Genomic DNA, 20,292 nt, shown 5'->3' on the forward strand with positions numbered 1-20,292 from the left:
ACCATTCTCTCACACGCTCTTACCTAGGGGCAATTCAGGCTGTCCAATTAACCCAACATGCATGTTTTTGGACTGTGGGAGGAAACCGGAGGCGATTTATGTCATTTGTTTCCCCCATTTTACGGCTAAGAGAGACTGTACTCCGCATCTCAATTCCATACTTTGGTTCAAGAAGATGAACAGGACTACTAGAAAACTTTCTGCCACACGTGAATTCAAGACACCGATCTGCAGTGATTTTCATAGTTTTACTTGGTCATTAAACATACCCCAAACCACAACTTTTATATCTGTCGAGTTGTTGTGTTTTTCTTTGTAGCTTTGCAGTGCTATTTGCTTCATTTTTATTGCCATCACTGATAGTTTTTTAACCATTTAATAATTTTCCACATGTTCTCAATGACTAACTAGAATTTCCAGGTTTTCTGGGACGCGTATTAACATTAGAGTATATATAGGAATAGGTATTAACCCCAAGCAATCACCAGGCTGGAAGCTGCAGGGCAGTAGCTACCAGAAAGCTAATTATATTAACTGGTAATAAGCAATTCATCTAACTAATTATTTCCCAAAATGAACCAAAAGATGATTGAATGTGTGTTTCACTATTTTCGCACATTTAGAGACAGTGACTAGTCATACTCACCACTCTAGTTTGCCAACTGATTGGCATAACTGCCGCAATGTACGCGGCAAATCTGGTGCCAACAAAAATATTCTAATGATAACAAGTCGTAATGCCTGCTCATTTCTATCCGGTCCAAATGTGCATTGTGGGTCAAGGTACTACCTCCCCCATTGAGGTAAGATCTTGTGACCATTTTATTATTTCTGATGCCAATTGACTGGAAGAGCAAGCAACACAGTGGAAAGGGGATTAGGGTTTTACCGGTGTTCTCAGCCATATTTAGAAGAATACTTTTGACTCGTATAATCAAAGATCATCAAGCATGCATATTAGAAAAGACAATAATTAGAAATTTTAAAAATGTTCATTTTATATCTGAGAGAGGCCCAAAATGAAAAAAGAGTTTGAATGTGCATGAGGCCTCTGAGCTTTGTGCATCCAAGCGACATACATCCTGGCCAACACGTGGAGAGTCCGTCAATACAGTAAACTGAAGTGGACTTTTCCCTTCCAGTATTATCATCAGGCACTGATGATTCCATTTTCCATCTTCTTCATAACCATTTTCTGACGAGCTTCAGCTCCAAGGAGTCTGTTTTTCACACCATAAATGCAACATGATCACAGCTGTGCATTGCAAGCATTGTCCACATAAGTTTTGTTCGCTTGCTGTGGTCACAGTGGCTGAAATAAAACAGTGGATTCAACAGAGAGATGCATCATCCAATGTGCTCATTGTATGACCCAACACAAGAGCCTCCACATTCTTCTTCTTCCCCCACCCACACAGGAAGATTGAGATTCTGAAAAAAGAAAAGAAATGCACTCTTTTCTGCGAACCTACTGCCATACAGACAGAGAACACAATGCCGGAACAACAGGGCAGTAATGTCCTCTGCAGTTTTTACGTGCTCTGTTGTAAATGGGAGACCGCTGCAATTATGGATTATTTTGCAATCAAAGCTGCCACCGGGGAAGGTTTTAGCAGAGAACAGTGCGCACCACAGGCTGCCTTACTGGGCTGTTCAGAAACTCTGGAACCACACTGGAACACCCACGCTGAAGACAAACAGGAACAGAAGGTGAAGGAGGGCTGTGCGGCGCACACGCAATGCAGGGTGCGCTACATGAGCCGGGCGCAACCATGACATCCCCAGCAACAGAAAAAGAAAAAACAGAAATGCCAGATTACATGTCTGATTGGTCTGCCGTTCTTGTAGGTAGGTCAAGGCTAGTCCATGGAAAACGGGCCATGGAGATGGGGGTCACACTATTAAAACCAACAGACAGTGCCCCTTACTAACACCAATGAATATCAAGTGTTTTGTGAGTCACATAAGAATCAGTCATTTTCATGAAGGCGATTTTACTGGATGGGGGGACATCTGTGTTGCAATGCCCTTGGAGGGCTGTTTTGTGGTCATCTCAGAATGGTGTTGTCTTGCATCCAGCAATGGCTTTGCAGGTTTAGTGAGGCCTAAACTAAACCATCCACCTGCTGCTGTTTTTTCATACCTGACATATGGAGGGAAGCTAGTTCAAGCAGGGGAACTCGCTTAGTTGCTAGGCAATGGTAGGCGTCATCACTCTCAGATGGCTGTCTCTATTTCCAGTAATGTAAAGACGTGTTCTGTGGCCTTCCAGTGGTTGCAACAGTCTACTTAAACTAGTATTTCAGTTAGTCACGTGATTAGTTAGCCAGTAGTGTTTTTCTTCATCTGGCAGGGTAGCTGGTCTACACCTGCTCTGCTTGCTGCTGCTCTGGTCTAGGTGCTGGGTGTAGGTGCAGTTCCTCCCAGCTGGATTAAAAAGCCAAGACTGTTTTGAATACGGTTAATAAAATGGCCATTAAAACATATTTTCCTCAAATTCTCACATTCTCATGAATTTACTACTCAACTATTAAAACTGCTAAATTCATATCTGGCCAACAGTTTCCAGGTTACCTTTTCAGCATGAGGGAGAATTAATGAACCACGTGACCTACACCAGGGTTTAAACCAAATGCACTGTGGATGAGTACAAACAGAAAGCAAGCCATGCCACAGATCACATAATCCTCAGCAAGTATTTCTTATTGGTAATGTAACCCCTACACTATGCTCCATTACATTTCCTTATGTACTACAGAGACTAATAACCTGTGACCAAAAATACAAAGGAGATTCCAAAACAACTGCCTTCTGCCACTGTAGTGAAGACCTGAATCAAGTTCACAAATCATTTGCAGTGAAACTTAAATTACATTTAAATGATTATTTAAATTACATTTAAATGATTGAAATCAAATATTTGTGTTAAATAGTTTCAATTTAATTGCATGAATTAAGCATACATTCACATGGCTTCAAAACTAGCTTAAAAATTAATGTCAAAACCAGCTATTTCTTTCACATGTAGTTTTTCACATGGCATTAATTACACTATCACAGACAAATTCCTGTGCATAATTCATGCATGAAAAGTAGAAGTAGTATTTATACATAAATAATGCAAACCAGAAACCACGAATGAAAAGGATTTCTACCCAGTAAAAGTGTCAGGCAGCTCCCAGATTCATGACCCAACTGGGCAGACATGACACCACACGGAACCCTGAATGGCAAGAAATGAACCATAAATTACACCCGAGTATTCATCAACTCAGTGGCTGCATCTTGTCGACTGTCGCTCTTTGAGATAAAAAAAAAACAAAAAAACATTCTCAGCAAAATCCAAGACCATGGGTAATTACCATAAATAAAACAGTTGTCAGGCTGTGGGTATTGTTTTTGCAGTTCAGTGCACAGGCAGTGATCCATATGTGGTTTTACATTCTCTCTCCCTCTGGCACTGGTTTGAGTTGCTCAAGTAGCTTGTTTGCCAGAAAGTGGATTGGGAAAGAATGTTGGTGTTCACCACCTCAGCTCCCCTCTGATGCACCAAGCTCATCAATATGCATGAGTTTCCACACCGCCCCGCCTACCATATCCTTATTACCAAAGGCATAATTACCCAGTGGGGATGCTAAAGAGATAAAAGTAAGTCACCATCCATTAGGCATTATCAGAGACGGTGATTAGCAATGATACGCTAGCCGAATAAACAAACATACTGTAGCAAGGAAGAGGTGTCTTTGCAGCAGAAGTTCTCTTTTAGAACAGACGAATGGAGCCGCTGCTTTTGGGATAAATAACTTCAAGAAGATTTACACGGTGATGCAGTTTCAGAAGAGATATTCATAAAGTACGTGCAGAGGTATTTTATATGATGCAATCTTTCATAAGAAAGTGTCTGCTCCCACAGCAGCACAGCCTTCTGATGTGCTCTCTCTACTCCTCCACTCCTTCCTCACACCTGATCCATACTCTTCCCATTCCTCACACATCCCTCCATTACTCTCCCTCCTCACACCCCTGTGCTCTCCTGACGCTAACATCCTTTATGATGCTCCGGGTCCTCACATTCCTTCTACTTGCGTCTTCACCTCATCCCAACGATACTGTCCTTTCTCAGCACCTTCATCATCTCCCTTCCCCCTGCGCCTTATCTGTTCTCAGTCTGGGCAAAGGGCTGATGCTGGTGAGAGAGTCGAAAGCAGACGTTATCTAGCCCGGTTTTTTAGCATGCCATTCAGACGAGCACAATGCCGCCACCATTGTCAGGCCCGATCCCCTGTACTTATCAGCAAAGGGCAGGGCTCATCCTAGAACACAATTGAGGATTAGACACCAAATTACAAAGCTCCCAACGTGAAAGCCGGCCATTGGGGGCAGTGGAACATGAATTTTAAAAACATCATTCATTTGAGATATTCATTTGAGCACCGTACTCTGCGCTACCGAAAATAGATTCCCATTTAAATTATTGGCAGTTTGCAGACCCTCTTATCCAGAGTGATGCACAGTGCAATCACAGATGCAAATATTAGAGATTGAAGTGCAGGGATTGAAAGTATAAGAGAGACAGTAAGTGCAAAAAGTGCAGGCTCCACTGACATCTACTACCCTATTAAATGAAGTCATGCAAACAAGAACAAAACTACCCTAATGAGCAATGAATTATAATAAACAAATGACTAAAATAACAACAGCCTCTGGAAACAAAAAAAGAACACCTAATCAGTAGCAATGGGGTTCAGATAACAGTCACACGAGATTCATGAGATAATATATAAAACGTTTATATAAAAGTTCATAATAAAGATTAGGGTATGGTATCAGAATAATTATTTTCTTTTAGTTGTGCATCGCAAAATAATTCAATTTGTATTGAAATGACTTTCAATAGCCATCTTTGCCATTATTCAAGTGCACAGTTCCTCAATCTTTTAAAAAAGAACAGTTTATTCTTAAATTTATTATTATATATGCAACTTAATGTAACTGGTCTACCAATTGTTCAGACAATAATGCAACAAACAACTGAATCCTTTCAAGTGCAACTTCAAGGTAACCCATATGACAGAAAAATCTGGCAAATATATTACGTTTGAATAGCTTATGATAAAGTCAGGATTACAGAAATAGTTGTTTATCTATATCCATAACAAGGGACTCCCCCATAGGGCACAAGAATCACACTTGAAATTGTATTATGACATCATACTGTTGTCAGTTACTGGAATCGTTCGAGTACTTCTCTGGGAATAAAGCTGATGCATCATTCGTATGTGTGGAAACAGAGAAGCCACTCTGGCCTGTGGGTAAGAGGGGCCACAGGTTCTGCTGAGTGGGTCTCGGGTAAAGACAAGGCCTCTCCATCTGTTTGCACCAGCCAGAGGGGCCCTGGGGACACATGGGGATGGCCAATAGGAAGGGGCGGGGCCGCAACACATGCTCAGTCTGGCAGTCAGGCATGTCCCTTTTCCAGACTCTGCCAGCACTAGACAGAGAGGAAACTCAAAGTGATGTCCACAGCCAGTTTACCTGCACTCCCCCTTCATTTCATAATCTCTATTAAGGCTGCCACCTCTGAGTGCTCCAGGGTCTGACTATGAACCCTGAGTTCAATCACGATGAAACCAGCATGCATCTAGTCAGCAAATGCCTGATTGTGGATACCTTCATTACCCTCCTCCTCCAACCATAATGTCAATAGCCTCTCCCACTAATGCTAGCAGATCTGCTGAGAGAGCCGTTTACGGGCCAAGGTGGCATCATTCCTCCAAAGCACTCGCCAGAGGTTAGATGAGCCATGACCAGAGTAGCAGCGGCCCTGAGTTTGCTTGTTAAATAAATGGAGCACCTGCTTTTAGATGGGCTACGCATAATCAGCTCGCAAGGCGAGGCACAGCTTAGCCCATCTGCTGTGAGCGGTGTTAAGGATCAGAGACCCAGGTTGACTGCTCAAACAGCAGCACATACTACTGACCTGCATATGGCCACTGCCACCCGGAAACAGTAAAGTGATAAAGAGGACACCGCCTTTCTCCCATGGTCACACTGTCAGTTACACAATTGGTCACTACTACTGAGTCATTTACATGGTTTAAACTGCTATCTGACCAGTTCACACAAGCATATACTGTTGCAATTAACCAAGTTTACACACGTTTACATGGCTATATTCCAACCAGGTTACATGGGTTTACACTGCTAGAGTCTGACAAGTTTACATTAGTTTACACTGCTGCCAAGTCAGTCATTAAATAAGTTCACACAGCTACAACTGTTATAATTACAAGTTTACATAAGTTTGCACATGTTCACCCTGATAAATTAGGACCAATTTCACATTGCTACAATCTGACAAGTTAACATGAGATTATACTGGTCCCAACTGATTAAGTTACAAGAGTTTATACTTAATACTGCTATAATTTGACAGGTTTAATTTGTTTACACTGCTGAAATCTGACTTGTTTATATGACAATATAACAGTCACAATCTCTCTAAACTGTGTAAAAGAATAAAATTACCGAAGATTTGTAAAAGATTAATTGTCACATTTAAAGATTTCTGTTATTGTTTTCCAGCTTTAATTTTTGGCATCATGAATGTGCTTCAGTCAATTTTCATGATCACTTGCTAAGAACATTTCTTTTGACGTTTCAAGGAATTTAAATTATATGTTCTGTCCATGCACGTGCCGTTGCCACAGTACTCAAAATGAATTAGGGAACGGCGTCAACCAAACTAAGACGAGCAAAGACAGCCAACTGCCCGCTGTCAAAAAGCATCTGATACACTGTGGAATGGAGGAGTTAATGAGAGACAGAAATGAAACTAATAAGGTGGCTGTGAAAGTGATGGGAACGGTAAACATGTCAAATCAGTGCCCACTCCTCGGGCTCCAGAAGTGTCAGAGGGAATCTCTCTGAGCAGCACGGGTCAGTCCGATAGAGCGGGAGAATATCAGAGGCCAGAGGACCAGAGCTGGCAAAGGGAGTGAGGCCTCGCTCGGGACTGAGTAGCGCTGGCTATGATGCACCCTGGTCAGCTTTATGCCTGGAGGGGGTGGGGGTTGGACGGGAATTACTACACGATACAGCAAAGCAGGGGTGTCTCCAAGTGTCTGAACACTGCTAGGCTCATTTTACTACTCATCTGAAATCAGGTGATCACGTGGCTATCTTTTAAAACCAAACAATTCCTTGCCCCTGATACAGAGGTGTGTATTCGTACATACTGTAGCACTGGTTTAATCTTCCGGATTTACTGTCCAATTCAGTTCTTTAGCATTACAGTTAATACGTTTGTGTTAATACAGAACAGACACCGCACTGTGCGCCTCTAAGATTAGAACTGTCCCTGATCTAAATAGTACAAACAATATGAAAATATTTCAAATTAATGCCTATTTGACTTCACCGTATCACCGAATCACACATTTGTAATATTATGACTAGACAAAATACCACCTAACTGTGAATTAAACATCATGAGTGGCTCTCCATTCACAACCTTGTATGTAGGGGTAGGGCCTGTCTCTATGGAGACCAAATCCCTGAGACAGAAAGCAGCTGGTAGGAACTACTCTGATGCACCTCCCAAATTCCCTGCTCAACCTGTGAGTTTATAATAATAATAATAATAATAATAATAACAACAACAACAAGATGGCACTCAGTTGAGCGCATATCTCTGCCAACACTATGCGACTGTCAAGATATGCCAGTTCCACATGTTGGATTTTTATCAAAAGTTAATAATTTCTTCCATACCCTTCACATCAGGAGCTGCATGCATTTTCATGACTGTGTCTCAAATCGGGCATGAGACACGCCTGTTTAAATTCTAGCCACTCTTAAGCATTTTAGTCAGTCATTGCAACATCACATGGCCAATCAGTACTATTTGTTCAGTGGCCAGAAAAGAATTCCCCAGCACCCGCCTGCTGATACAGTAGATGCACAAGGTGTTTCAGGGTATTATGTCAATCAGTTTGGAAGTTACATGCCTTTTTGTGAAAAGCCATGGCCCCTGCCAACACACCCATTGAGCAATTGGTGAAAAAAAAAATCTGTTCTTCCTTGCCTCATGACCAACACTTCCCACAAAGTTTTGTGGTATTATGTGGAATTTACATGCCATTTTGTGAGAAGCCACACCCACTATATCCCCCTTTGGCCAACTGGTGTGAAAAACCAATCAGTTCTTCTTGGTCCCCAAATCATCCTTTGCCCAAAGTTCTGTGGAATTATGCAAATACATTTGAAATTTATATGCCATTTTTGTGAAAAGCCACACCTACTGCCACACCCCCCTTTGGCCAGTTGGTGTTTATTGGTCCATCCTTGCCCCAATACCAAGTCTTCCACAAAGTTTCATTCAAATCCATGCATAACTTTTGGAGATACTCTGCTAACAAACAGACAAAAACCGACAGATGGAATGGGGTGAAAACACAGCCACCGTCAACTCTGTTGATGGAGGAATTAATAATAAACACTTTTCAAACATTCAAAATATTGGTTGAAAAACTTAAATAAGTTGTAACAACTAAAATACAAGAAAATATAAAATAATTAAGATTAAAATTAAGATAAAATTTATAAATGATAAAAAGAAAGTTCTAAAAATGTATTTTTCAGAAGGATGTTCCAGAGAAGACTCTTGAGCCCTGATTGTTCTGATTGGCAAGACATTCCATCTTCTGTCTGGTTAAATAAGTTTTTTTAAATCATGCTTTCTGGGGACAGAAAACCAGGAGATGCTTGAACAGGTAACTCTGAGATGTACTGAGAGGCAACACTATGCAAAACCTTAAAAAAAGTTATTAATAAGACCTGAAAATCTGTTCAAAATACAGTGATTAACTAGTGAGATGAGCTAAATTTCTAAATATATCCATTTAACAAGGGGAAATAAAATGTGGGCCTCCTTAATTCCCATTCTCAACTTAGTGGTGAGAAGCCGATGTGACAGACAGGAAATGAGTAGGAGTGCCAGGCTGTCACGGCGATGAACCCATGCCACCCAATTAAACACAATACACAAGGTATAAAGATGTCACTTTTGGGGAAACAACTGTTGTCATCTGCATTGAAAATAGTTATTATTCACCCACGCGCCTGTTATTGTGCTCCCGAAGGGATTTCAAGCACAAAAACATAGACTGCAGTGGAAAAAAATAAGAGAATAAATATGGAATGGATACAGTCACACAACAGTTACGCGTTCCTACTCCAACAATACAGGGCATCTCAGATTGTCTGTATGGGATGGAAGGTGCTGCAGCAGTTAATAAGGAAGCAGAAGATGGTGCGTTGAATAAGATGCACAGCAAAGGAAGTGCCCTATAGGACACCTGCTGCCTCCTGTGTCCCGAGTATCCGAAGTTAAACAGAGGCTGTATATAAGGTGTGAATGAGAAGCTGGCATGTGTGTAATGGTGTTTATTGAAATGCATCCTTAGCTTTTGAAGGAGATCTTAATCTCCTCTCCTTTCCTCTGTAGCCCTTTGCGGTTAAAGTGAGCTATAATGCCCAAAGAGCAAATTAGAAAGAGAGAGGTCTGTAAATTAAAACCCATTTGTCTTCATCTGCCATCATGCAGCATTGGGTTATCCCAAGGGGAAAACACTGGTACAGTAACTAAGGGAACCAGAACAGCGCCTGGAGGTCAAATAGAGACATTATTTTGGTTCCGTTCATTGATCAGGTATGAAATTGTTCCCCGGTCTAATTAAGCACGTAGCTTTCATGAATCATGAGAGTCGATACTTTCACAGGTCAAAAATTATGAGGGAGGAGATCTGAGAACAGGCCTTCAGAACATTCACAAGATGAGAAGAGATGAGTCACGGATGTGCATCAGACTTTTCCAGCAATATGCCAGCATCACAAGGGAAACGAAGGAGAAATACACACAGATATTGCTCATCAAAGCAAAGTAGCAAGCGATTCCAATTAAAACCCCTTAATAGCCACAATTCTTTCCAGTAGGGATGAACAGGATCCATCTTCTGCGACTTAGGGGGCTGCACCACACAGTGCCACTCCTTTGAGATCCCATTGATTTCCCATGCCCTCCGCTCAGAGTTCTTATTACTACACCCAACAACGAGCACGGGCTGGGGGAGTGAAGGTGTCAGATTCAGCCTGGTTTCTTATATGGGGTGACACCCCGCACACTAACCTTCTCATTCCAAAGAGCAAATGACAGAGACTTCCGAGGTGACTGGAGAGGAAGCAGCAGGTCAGAGATTGGTTGATCGAGAGACGAATGCATCGGGATAGGATACAGGATAGGCGGGGGCTTCTCATCTTCACTGCAGAGAGCTGATGATTGATGAGATTCACAGTGGAATAATATGGCCCAGGAAGTCGATCTGCTGACGCAGCATGTGCGTGCATTTGTGTTCACAAGCATGTGCGTATGTGTGTGTTTCTGAGAAAACATGATTGTGGTTATGGATATAAGTAAGGATAAATGTTTGTAAAAGCACACGTGCATGTGTCCAAGCATACCTGACTGTACTTATCAGAAAGGAATCCAACAAGACACTCAGATGCACCTCAATGCAAATTTACTGACACTCCCAGGAAGCAGGACATCAACCAAGGAAGCAATAATGGCAGTACTGATGTTGAGAATAGAGGTAGAGGAAAAATGATTCCACATCACAGTTACTGGGGAGAATCCCCTCCATTGAATACAGATCAATGATAAACAAAAGGAGCACTATGCCACTTCTACATGCAAGAGGCCAAATGAACCACATCTCTCAGCATCCTCTGGCCCTCTGTTCCCATGACGCCATGTTAACTTCAGTCCAGGACTTTAGAACAGTCAAACAAGACACCTAACACCCCATCCAAACAGCAGTACCTTAAGATCTTGCTCTGGATTTCATTTTTTCCAAAAAGGATAGGTTAGGACAGGGCTGGTTCTATGTTTAGGTGGTATAGGCAGTTGCCAAGGGTGCCATCTGTATCGGGGAAATTGGGAAAAAGAGATGGTGCATTCATGATAGTTGGTGAAATCCCCCCCCCAGCTCTGTGACTGCTACCAATACCCCCCAAACTACACAGGGCAGCAGCTCTCTAGAGTTTTACAACTAAATAAAATGGCTCAACTACCTTACTGATCAGTTGTCTTTTCTGGATTGCTTATAAAATTTTTAATTTCACGGAATTTAATTAATTTACTTTAGGATCCTGCCAAAATTGGACTTCAGCAGGGTGCTGTGAAGAGGAATATCTAACCAAAGTTTAGTGAGACAGAGAACCTGGGACATTACACAGTAGGAATCTCTTCCATGTTAGACCTTCTTCCATAAACATTTCAGACATAAAAATTCAACAACTGAACAAAGTAGTACACTGTGCAATGTTTTTGTTGGTGGAGAAATGTTTTTTTTTCTGAGCAAAGTAATATGAAAAGCATGATCCATGATGGGTGGTTTTAGAATAAAACTGGCTTGTCAACTCATAGGCAGATGGACTATTGATCAAAGACACTCCTTCCTGTGAGACACTGCAGCTTAGACATCCGAGCGTGCCATGGCATACAGGAGGACAAATCCCTGTTCGCTCACAGTCACACAAGAAGGGCTTGCACCTTTGGACATCAAAGCTTAAGTTTAATTCCAGTGGTCCCGCAGAGCTTTGTTAACCTCTTATTTTTAATGCTGATGAATATTTAAAGAACCAAGCAGCTTAAACTGGGGTCCATCTCCCTGCTACAGTATATCAACTTTCATTCTGAAAACTGAAAGCTTGTTGCAATATTAATGCGTCTGTTGCGAGGAGAAAAAAAAGGTCTCAACAAATATCCTTTTCCTTTCTTGAGAGAAGAGAGAAAAAAAAAAACGCTTGCTTCCACTAATTCTGCCATGGCTGTCCTGTCCCTTACATTCTATTGTGAATGCTGAAGAAGTCCGGATTGTTTCCACAGTGAAATGTATTGCATTATAGCAAAGGGCAAGACATGCAATACTAAAAACGAGGAAGCGCATCCCATCTCATATTCTCTGAAACATGCAACTGTGAAAATAAAGACTCCGGAAGCACACATCATGGAGAAGGAAAGGAATCAAAGGAAGACCTTGTACGTGTCTAATTAAAAGCCTTGAAACAGAACTGCAGACTCAATAGAAAGCTTAAGAGGAAAAATGCACCTGGTCTCCTATTTTTCTGCACCCAACCTGAGGACCAATACCTTTCTAGAGACAAATCTTCTCTACTTTACTTCCCCTTTCTGAGAAAAGTGAAAGAATGGATAAGGAATGTAGACTGTCCTCCTTCAAAAAAAAAAAAAAAAAAGAAAATATTTCATGATCATTTCACTGGCCCTAAACTAAAGCTGAACTGCAATTGAATTAAATATGAGGCCTTATGAAAATCTGTGAAATACAGAAATAATGTTTGTATTCAATGTTATAATAAACATAGGTTTTCTGAGATTAAATAGACTTTCCTTTTGGTACACTTATTACAGCTATTGAGCAAGTTAAGCCAGAAAGATAAAACAAATGACCCAATAAGATGCCAATTCCTAGGGCAGGAAAGGTTTTAGACCAACAGTCACAAACCAATTATAATTATGGCATTTGAAAAGCTTATTTCCTTAAAAGCTTTGAATACCACAAATGTCAACAAGATGTACAACACATTTGGAAGTGTTTCAGCCAATATTCTTAATGGGGAAAAATGGAAATGTGAGGCCACATATTACAACAGATATTCATAAATATCAAACTCACAAGCAGCAATACCCACTGCAAATAATAGCCAATTCACATTATCATATTCATATTTCTGTATAGAAGTGGATTCTAAATGCTCAAATATACCATAGAGCTCAGCGGAAATGCCTCAGGTAGTTGCCTGTGCAAAAGCCTGGTAAATTTACCAGACAGTATACACAACTAACTAATGTAGGCAGGGGATACGATAATCCACAGAAAAAGTTTGTCAACAGTCATTCATTTATCCTGTTTGAACAGTTTATTTATGATAATAAAATATATTATATAGTGCATATGATATGGTTGTATATAAGCTCTTATTTTAAAAAACTAAAACATGTTACCATTCTATGCATTATTAGCATACAAGCACTACACCCTAAATCATTATGATATGATATATGTGACATGGTTGTTTTACAAACAACAGCAAGAACAACAACAATAACAAACTGGTATGTATTGCATTATACCAAGGAGACAGGCTTTCCATCACTTCTTATTATAACAAAAAGTCATTTATATATTGTACCTGAATTTCCAAGATTTGGCTTGCATCACTCACTGGAGCAGGCACATTACCTTTACTTTTAATGTAAGTAATCAGTTTAAAGTATAAATAAAAAACTGCACAATACTTCAATAGCATACTGCTGCAAAGACAGAGATTAGATTGTTTTTGTTATTCTTGTTATTTTGTCTACTTTTAAGGACACACAAAAATGAGGACTTTGATTATTGTTCCTTATATCTATGAGGTCACAAAGAATATTCCAGTCTGGAAGGGAATATGGATTGTGGTCAATGAATTTAAATCCGCAGCGAAAGTATGCCATTTTCATACATTCAGTATGTCTTTAAAATGTTTTGAAGTAACAAGTCTGCTTTCGTAACATATATCCAAAATACACTCACATCACACACATTGCTTTCTGGCCACTGTTAACATGTGGCTTAGTAAGTCCTACAGCATGATAACTGCATTGTTTCTAAAGACACTATACATGCACTTATGACTATCGTCGGTTTATTTTACATCGATCTTTATCACATGGAATTCATTTTTAATTCCTAAACTGACAACAATATTTCGAATATTTATCGCGACAATCGTTCTACATATCAATGCTTGCTTCTTGTATTGAGAAACGTGCTCTAAAACACTAGAAATCTAACCTAGCAATGATTAATTTGAAAAACGCAAGAAGCATATACATTTTAACTGATGGAGAAAATTCCTTCGGGGAGACGGGGTCCCCAATGGGCGGAGTCACTTTAAAACCAAGTTGTGCTAATAATGAAGCACAACATTTTTCAAATACTCGTTTAACTCCTCATCTAATGTCACATTGTATAATATCCCCATGCAGAACACGCGCACTATCAATTTCAATGTGTTTTTCTGCTGGTTGTTTTGTTATGTTCACTACTGCAGTATCCATACACAACTGCTCAATCAATCCACCCACTTTTTTAAAGATATAGCCAACTTAACGATAACTGGACTGCGTGCATTCAGACCGCATGCGTGACAAAAATAATTATGATATTTCGAAATAATTAGTAGTAATACTGACAGCCAACACACAATTAAAATAGCTCACCTTTTCAACGGTAGTTTTCGTCAACGTCAGGTCAGGATGCTCTTGGTTTTCTGCATCAGCACCGAGAACCAAGAGGAACTCCCACAGGCTCAGGGACCGTCTAAAAATTCACACCTGATTCAAGACAAGGGACCATGGTCAAACTCGGAATTATCATGAACATTGTTTACGTTCCTTCATGTATTACCTCATATATTTATCTATGTATTTAAGCTGAATGCATGTTCTTGAATTGTTCACAATCAGTTATATTCTGAAAAGAAAAACAGCAAGAAAGAATAGTAACAGTATCAATTCTGTAGTTTTGTGTATATGGAAACAGTTTAAAATACTACACTGATTTCTCTGAATGTTCTACCATATAACAATTTCAAATCACAAACATTTTCAAAAAGATTACAGTGTATTATTTTAACAATAAGCATGTGTCAGGTCACGGTGTCACAAAACATAGTCAACTACAATTGTTGACATTCAAAGGTCGGAATTGTTATTAATGGTTGAATGGGGACATCTGCTGGTAACATATCAGACTATATGAATCCATTAACTGAAGATGGGGATGGCCTCTCGCCAATATATTTCATGCACATATGAATGAATGAATACATATATACATACGTGCATGCATGCATGAATGCATACATACATACATACATGCATATGATCTAGCCTATTAATATAGTCCAAGGCGACTGTGAGGCAGAATTGAGGCAAAATAAGTTCGCATGTTTTTATCTGGAAAATCTCACCGTTACCTGGGTTGTTTTGTATTAGTAATGTTGGTGTCCACACCAGTAGGCGGTGCTACACAATCCTCAACACAGCGGCAGTATCAAAAGCTAACATTTGGATCTTCTTGGCAGCAAGGAATCTCCTTGTTTTTTGAATGAGTTGTGCACATAGAATTGTGGTTGTGCATCCCTGTTGATGTGTCCGTGCACGAGCTTTAGTGGTTTGGTGCTGAAAGAACAGCTCCGTCGTATGAAAGAAGCTGACGGCAGGTAATGGATGTTTTACAATTCAGTTCACGACGTAATGCGATATAAAGAATAACAATTTCATACATAAGATATAATCAACAATATTAATCTAAAGTTCAACCAGTATTTATCGGCATTCCTGCATTTGCCACATGCCGATGTGTCGCTATGCATTGCGAAACGGAAGGTATTTGTTTTTAAACGATTGAATTAAACTCTCACAGCCTTCCTTATATATAACGCAATGTCTAAAATAAAATCAAAACCACTGAGGGATTTCCTACATAGCACAGTTTGCACAGTTATTTAACTTCTTACGTTTCAAGAGAATATTTCTGCATTTATAGTTGGACACAAATTAAAAGGATGTAGATATTTCACTGGTGATGTATTGATGCGTCGTTCGTCATTTCAAGTGAATGGGCTGTTAAGTTCTGCCATAGAACGACCGCAGTAAATGTTTCGTAATTGTGCTGTTTTCGTTTCTGTAAAGATGAAAATGTCACGTTTTTCACCCACCAGAGGCAGACATAGGAGCGTGATATATCTGGATTTAACCGGCTAACTCTTCTGTGCAGCTAAATCGACACAGGTAAGATCGCCAGGATAGGTGGTTTATAGGGCATTGTTCATTGCCTATGTTAGCTTTGTCTCAAAGAGCACAATGTGTTAGCCTATTTGAGATCCAGATTAGCAGATTTATTTTTGAAAATCAAATGTTAGCCTAATTTGAGCAAGATTGTATGGGAACATAGCTTGTAGTTAAACTAAAGTTCAAAAGGCTTCAAGGGCCTACAGTAATATTTTAACCAAAACGTGATATAGGGTTATAATATTGACTATATTGTAAAAAAAAAAAGAAAAAGAAAAAAAGAGTGGGTGCCATTTCTATTTCGCCCCTGCCAATAAACCTGTTATTTTAAGAAATTATAGGGGTGTATAAATATCAGGCAGTGAAACCTCAATCTTGTGACATTAGTCATTTTAACCAAGTAGCCTAGCTTACGTTCTACATTCTCCAAATAAACGTGACCTGATTTATTTACTGCACTTGTTCAATCTTTGGTGCAAAGTAGATTATAGTTTCCACGTCTGAATCTCTCATATTGAGCATTCAGCCAATGTCACATTGCTCAATTAATGACTGTTTATTTTCACAGGAATGTATATCAGAATGTTGAAACTCAGACTCCTCAATGCTATCGCCCCCGCCTACTTCTTCACTGCGACAATAGTAACCTTTGGCCTGCACTTTTACTTTTTCATACCAACAATTTTCCAAACTCCGGGCACCCAACTAAGCGCTGCTACTTTTTTCCATATCGTCGTTTTCCTATACCTGATGCTGAATGCTCTGGGTAACTACACAATGACGATTAGACACCCAGCAGAGAGCGCGAATGAAAATGTAATACCGATGTGTTCGCCAGATTGCCCGGACCGGGTGGACGCTCATTACCTCCTGAACGGCCGTCATTTCTGCAAACTCTGCAAAAAAGTGATCCTGAAAAGAGACCACCACTGTTTTTTCACGGGAAACTGTATTGGCAACAGAAACATGCGCTACTTCATAATGTTTTGCATCTATACCTCGTGCACCTGTCTGTATTCTTTGGTTCTGGGAGTGGCTTATCTCACAGTGGAGTATTCAATTTCATTCGAAAACCCACTGACCTTCCTCACCTTATTGCCGCTTTCCACTGGTTACTTCTTCCTTGGTGAGTTCACGTGCTAAGTGCGCTTATTTCCGGGCTTTCGAATAATTCTGAATTTATTCTGAATTTATTCAGAAATTCGGTGAAGCACTGAATTTTGGGAATTTGATGATTTTCTATTTTTGCTACACCTGTTTCAGTTACAATGCCTCGACTGGCTTTGGTTAAGGGAATCTCCACTGAGAAACAAATTAACTGAAAATACAGAGATGAGAAAATTAGGACTATCTCTCATTTGGTTCCTGTTTTTAAATTATCGACCTTGTTTATCTGTGTTTATAAACTGAAGCCTTTGTTTATGAACACAATTAAGCACTATACTATGGGATTACTGGCTCTGGCTCACAAGCTTGCCTTTTTAAGGGGCTGTTGACTGTTCTCAGTATCCAAAGGTGTGGGTTTAATTGGTCACTGTGTTGATTGGAAACCGAGGCATTGAATGCAAACATAAATACAAATCAAGGATGATGAAAAACATGCCCCCAGATATAAAGAACAGTTGGCACCCTTTCAAAAAGGGAGGACTGAAAATCTTAATATGCATTGAAGTATATAGCTCATCCAAACTTGTTTTTCCTAGAAGTTCTTGCTATTTCATTCATTTTATTTAAATTGAGACAACAGTAGCAATACAGGAATATATGTAAAGATGTTACTGGTCAAAACTTTTTTAGCTATCACCATGCATGACTATAAATGGTGCTGTCTTCTCCTTGAAATGTATCACGGAATTATAAATACACTCACTACACACCAAGTAATAGTACATGGCACTGTAATGATAAGAAAGCCCAGAACAAATCTAAGAAACTTACATACATTTTATACTTAGCATTGCTTCCTGTTCATCCTGCTTGGTAGCACGCACAATAACGTCCTCTTGTATGTTCAGCAGTCACTTCAGCACTTCATTGTAAATACACTGGATCAGTTGTTAGAGGCAGTGATGTGATGTAGCGGCTTTTTGAAGGGCGCCTCTTTGTCCTCCTCTCAGGGACCATATCTGGCCTGCAGTTCTTCCTGGTGCTGATGCTGTACGTGTGGCTGGGCATCGGCCTCACCTGCGCTGGCTTCTGCTGCCAGCAGGTGCTGCTGGTGGCGCGGGGTCAGACCTGGTGCCAGTTTCGACGGGGCCAGCTGGTGGAGGCGCACTCCTCCTGGAGGGCCAATCTGAGCGACGTCTTTGGCACCCGCTGGGTACTGGGCTTCTTCCTGCCAGTGCAGACAGTGGAGGCCTCGCCCAGCGATGCCCGCAAGCATGACTGAGCCCACACCCACGCCCAGGCCCACCTTGGGAGAAGTCTTGTGCCATTTGTCATTCTCAAAGGCCTGTGCAACTCACCTCATGTGTCGATCTGTCTCATGAAGCAGGATTTCCTGCACAAGAGAACCATTTATAGAAAAATGCTTTTGTTGTCATTTGAAAACATGCATTCCGAAACATGATGTTCTGAACTAGATAATCTAGGCTGACATTTCTCACTTTCACTTGGTTATTATGCTCTTCATTCTGTATGACTAATGCAATATGGTGAGAAAGTTAAATAGTCTGTGATACCAGATGAACAATACTGGGCGTTTGATGTCTGATGTCGACCACATTTGTGCAGCATAGTGCAGCATGGTGCAGTGAAAATGTTTCAGTCCTTTGTCACCAAACATCATGACCAAGAGATGGCAACGGTAGGAGAGTGTCAGAACAAGCAATGTAATTACTCTCCTAATTAACCTGCATGTTTCTTGAGGTGAGCCAGTAGGGCGTGTGACCCTGAGGCGGTAAAGAGTTATGGTTGGTGATGAATCTCTGCCAATACTGTGAGTGAAAGAGGATGCCTTATAAGTAAGCGAGTGGTTTCGTAAGTTCATTACTATTGAATGATATTGAACTTAATACAAAGTAACCATAAATTGCCAGTGTTCTTGCCTACAGTGTTACAATGAACAGGCAGCGCTCTCATTTTCTGTTTACTACCCTGGAGTATAATGTCATCTCTAATGAAGCATCTCTGTTGCACATGCTTTATCAGTTCTTCCTTTCAGGTTTAGCACTGCTTAATATCAGCAATCAAGGAAAGTAGAAAGTGATGTCTCCCCACCCGCTTTGGTAGCAATTAGTGTATTATACATAATATATTGAGCTCCTGCTATAAATCAAGGACTCAATATCCATTACTGTGTCTGAAACCTTATGAACGGATTCAAGGGGGGTATCTGCCAGGGAAGGGTTTACTCATTACATTCTTCTTTAATTAAGAGTACCCATTAAGTAAGACAAAAACTTGTATCAGTGTATCAGTGTAAAAATAATCTTCAGGACAAAAACACAGTCTGAAAGAAATTTTCTTTTGTTTCGTACATTTCAGGGATTACCAGTGTCCTTATTGGGTACATCCTTAAAACCAGAAGGGCTACTTACCAGAACGTTAAAAAAAAATGAGACCCGCAGGTGATAAATACCTTTCTGAAATGCCAATGACCTTTAGCCTCGATCACAGGAAACTGCCACAGGGTGTGCACGCTACAAGAATGTAACTTTTCTACGACTTTCCAAGAGTGTCACAAAGAATGTACATTTTGGTATGTTTATAAGCATATTCATTATTTCAAACATCTCTGTTGTTAGCCCCTGCTTTTAAGTGTGAGGAATTACTTGCACACACATTATTTGGCAAATAAACAATTGTTCCAGGAAGCTGAACAAGATTTCAGTGAGCTCCTAGAACATAATGTACTGTGATGATGAAAAGGGGAGGTGGTAATCCTTGTGGGGACTATCCAATGAACCTTTCTCTGACCTCTCTATAATCAGAGAGAACAAAATGGAGAATAAAAAAACCATGTTCCAGCCAATAAGGCTTGTGAATCCACACACATCCCATGTCTTAAATTAAGTACGTGCTGCTTTGTTGAAGTTAGACCAAACACAGAAAGGCTTCTGTGTAATGACATTATTTCACGAATACAGAATTACATTCTGACGTTTTGTATGTGTATTACATAGATATATATCCTTCGTATATAAAGTGTTTGTTTAAACTTAATTATACAAAACACATGTCGGAAGCTTACACAGAATACTTGTTCAGTTGTTAAGGTAACAGAATGATGAAACAACCAGGTTTTATCTGAACATGCTTTGTAGAACTGTGTACTTTTAAGTCCTTAACTGGCTAGAATTTTTCTTGTTAAACCAATAAAAGTGTTTAAAATTCTCGGCATGTCCTTTTCTATATATAATTTTCATAAG

The 20,292-nt window shown here is 40.1% G+C and overlaps 2 protein-coding genes across 3 annotated transcripts in view; one reads left to right on the top strand and one right to left on the bottom strand.

Annotated features, from left to right (window-relative positions):
- tmem63c (transmembrane protein 63C) overlaps positions 1-14,449 on the bottom strand; it is a 53,287-nt gene extending 38,838 nt beyond the window's left edge. The window contains exon 1 of one of the 2 annotated variants that reach the window (XM_035389673.1): positions 14,348-14,449. The gene's annotated coding sequence lies outside the window, so the exon portion shown is untranslated. The remainder of the gene's footprint in view (positions 1-14,347) is intronic. The other variant, XM_035389664.1, reaches the window with a different exon arrangement.
- Positions 14,450-15,193: 744 nt separating this feature from the next.
- Positions 15,194-20,257, top strand: zdhhc22 (zinc finger DHHC-type palmitoyltransferase 22). Its single transcript, XM_035432388.1, has 4 exons — positions 15,194-15,351; positions 15,853-15,922; positions 16,491-17,048; positions 18,040-20,257. Exons 3-4 carry the CDS (start codon positions 16,493-16,495, stop codon positions 18,309-18,311), a joined length of 828 nt encoding a protein of 275 aa, XP_035288279.1. The 5' UTR covers positions 15,194-15,351; positions 15,853-15,922; positions 16,491-16,492; the 3' UTR covers positions 18,312-20,257.
- The last annotated feature ends 35 nt before the right edge of the window (positions 20,258-20,292 follow it).

This window comes from Anguilla anguilla, chromosome 1 (genome assembly GCF_013347855.1).
Source record: "Anguilla anguilla isolate fAngAng1 chromosome 1, fAngAng1.pri, whole genome shotgun sequence".
Taxonomy (NCBI): Eukaryota; Metazoa; Chordata; class Actinopteri; order Anguilliformes; family Anguillidae; genus Anguilla; species Anguilla anguilla.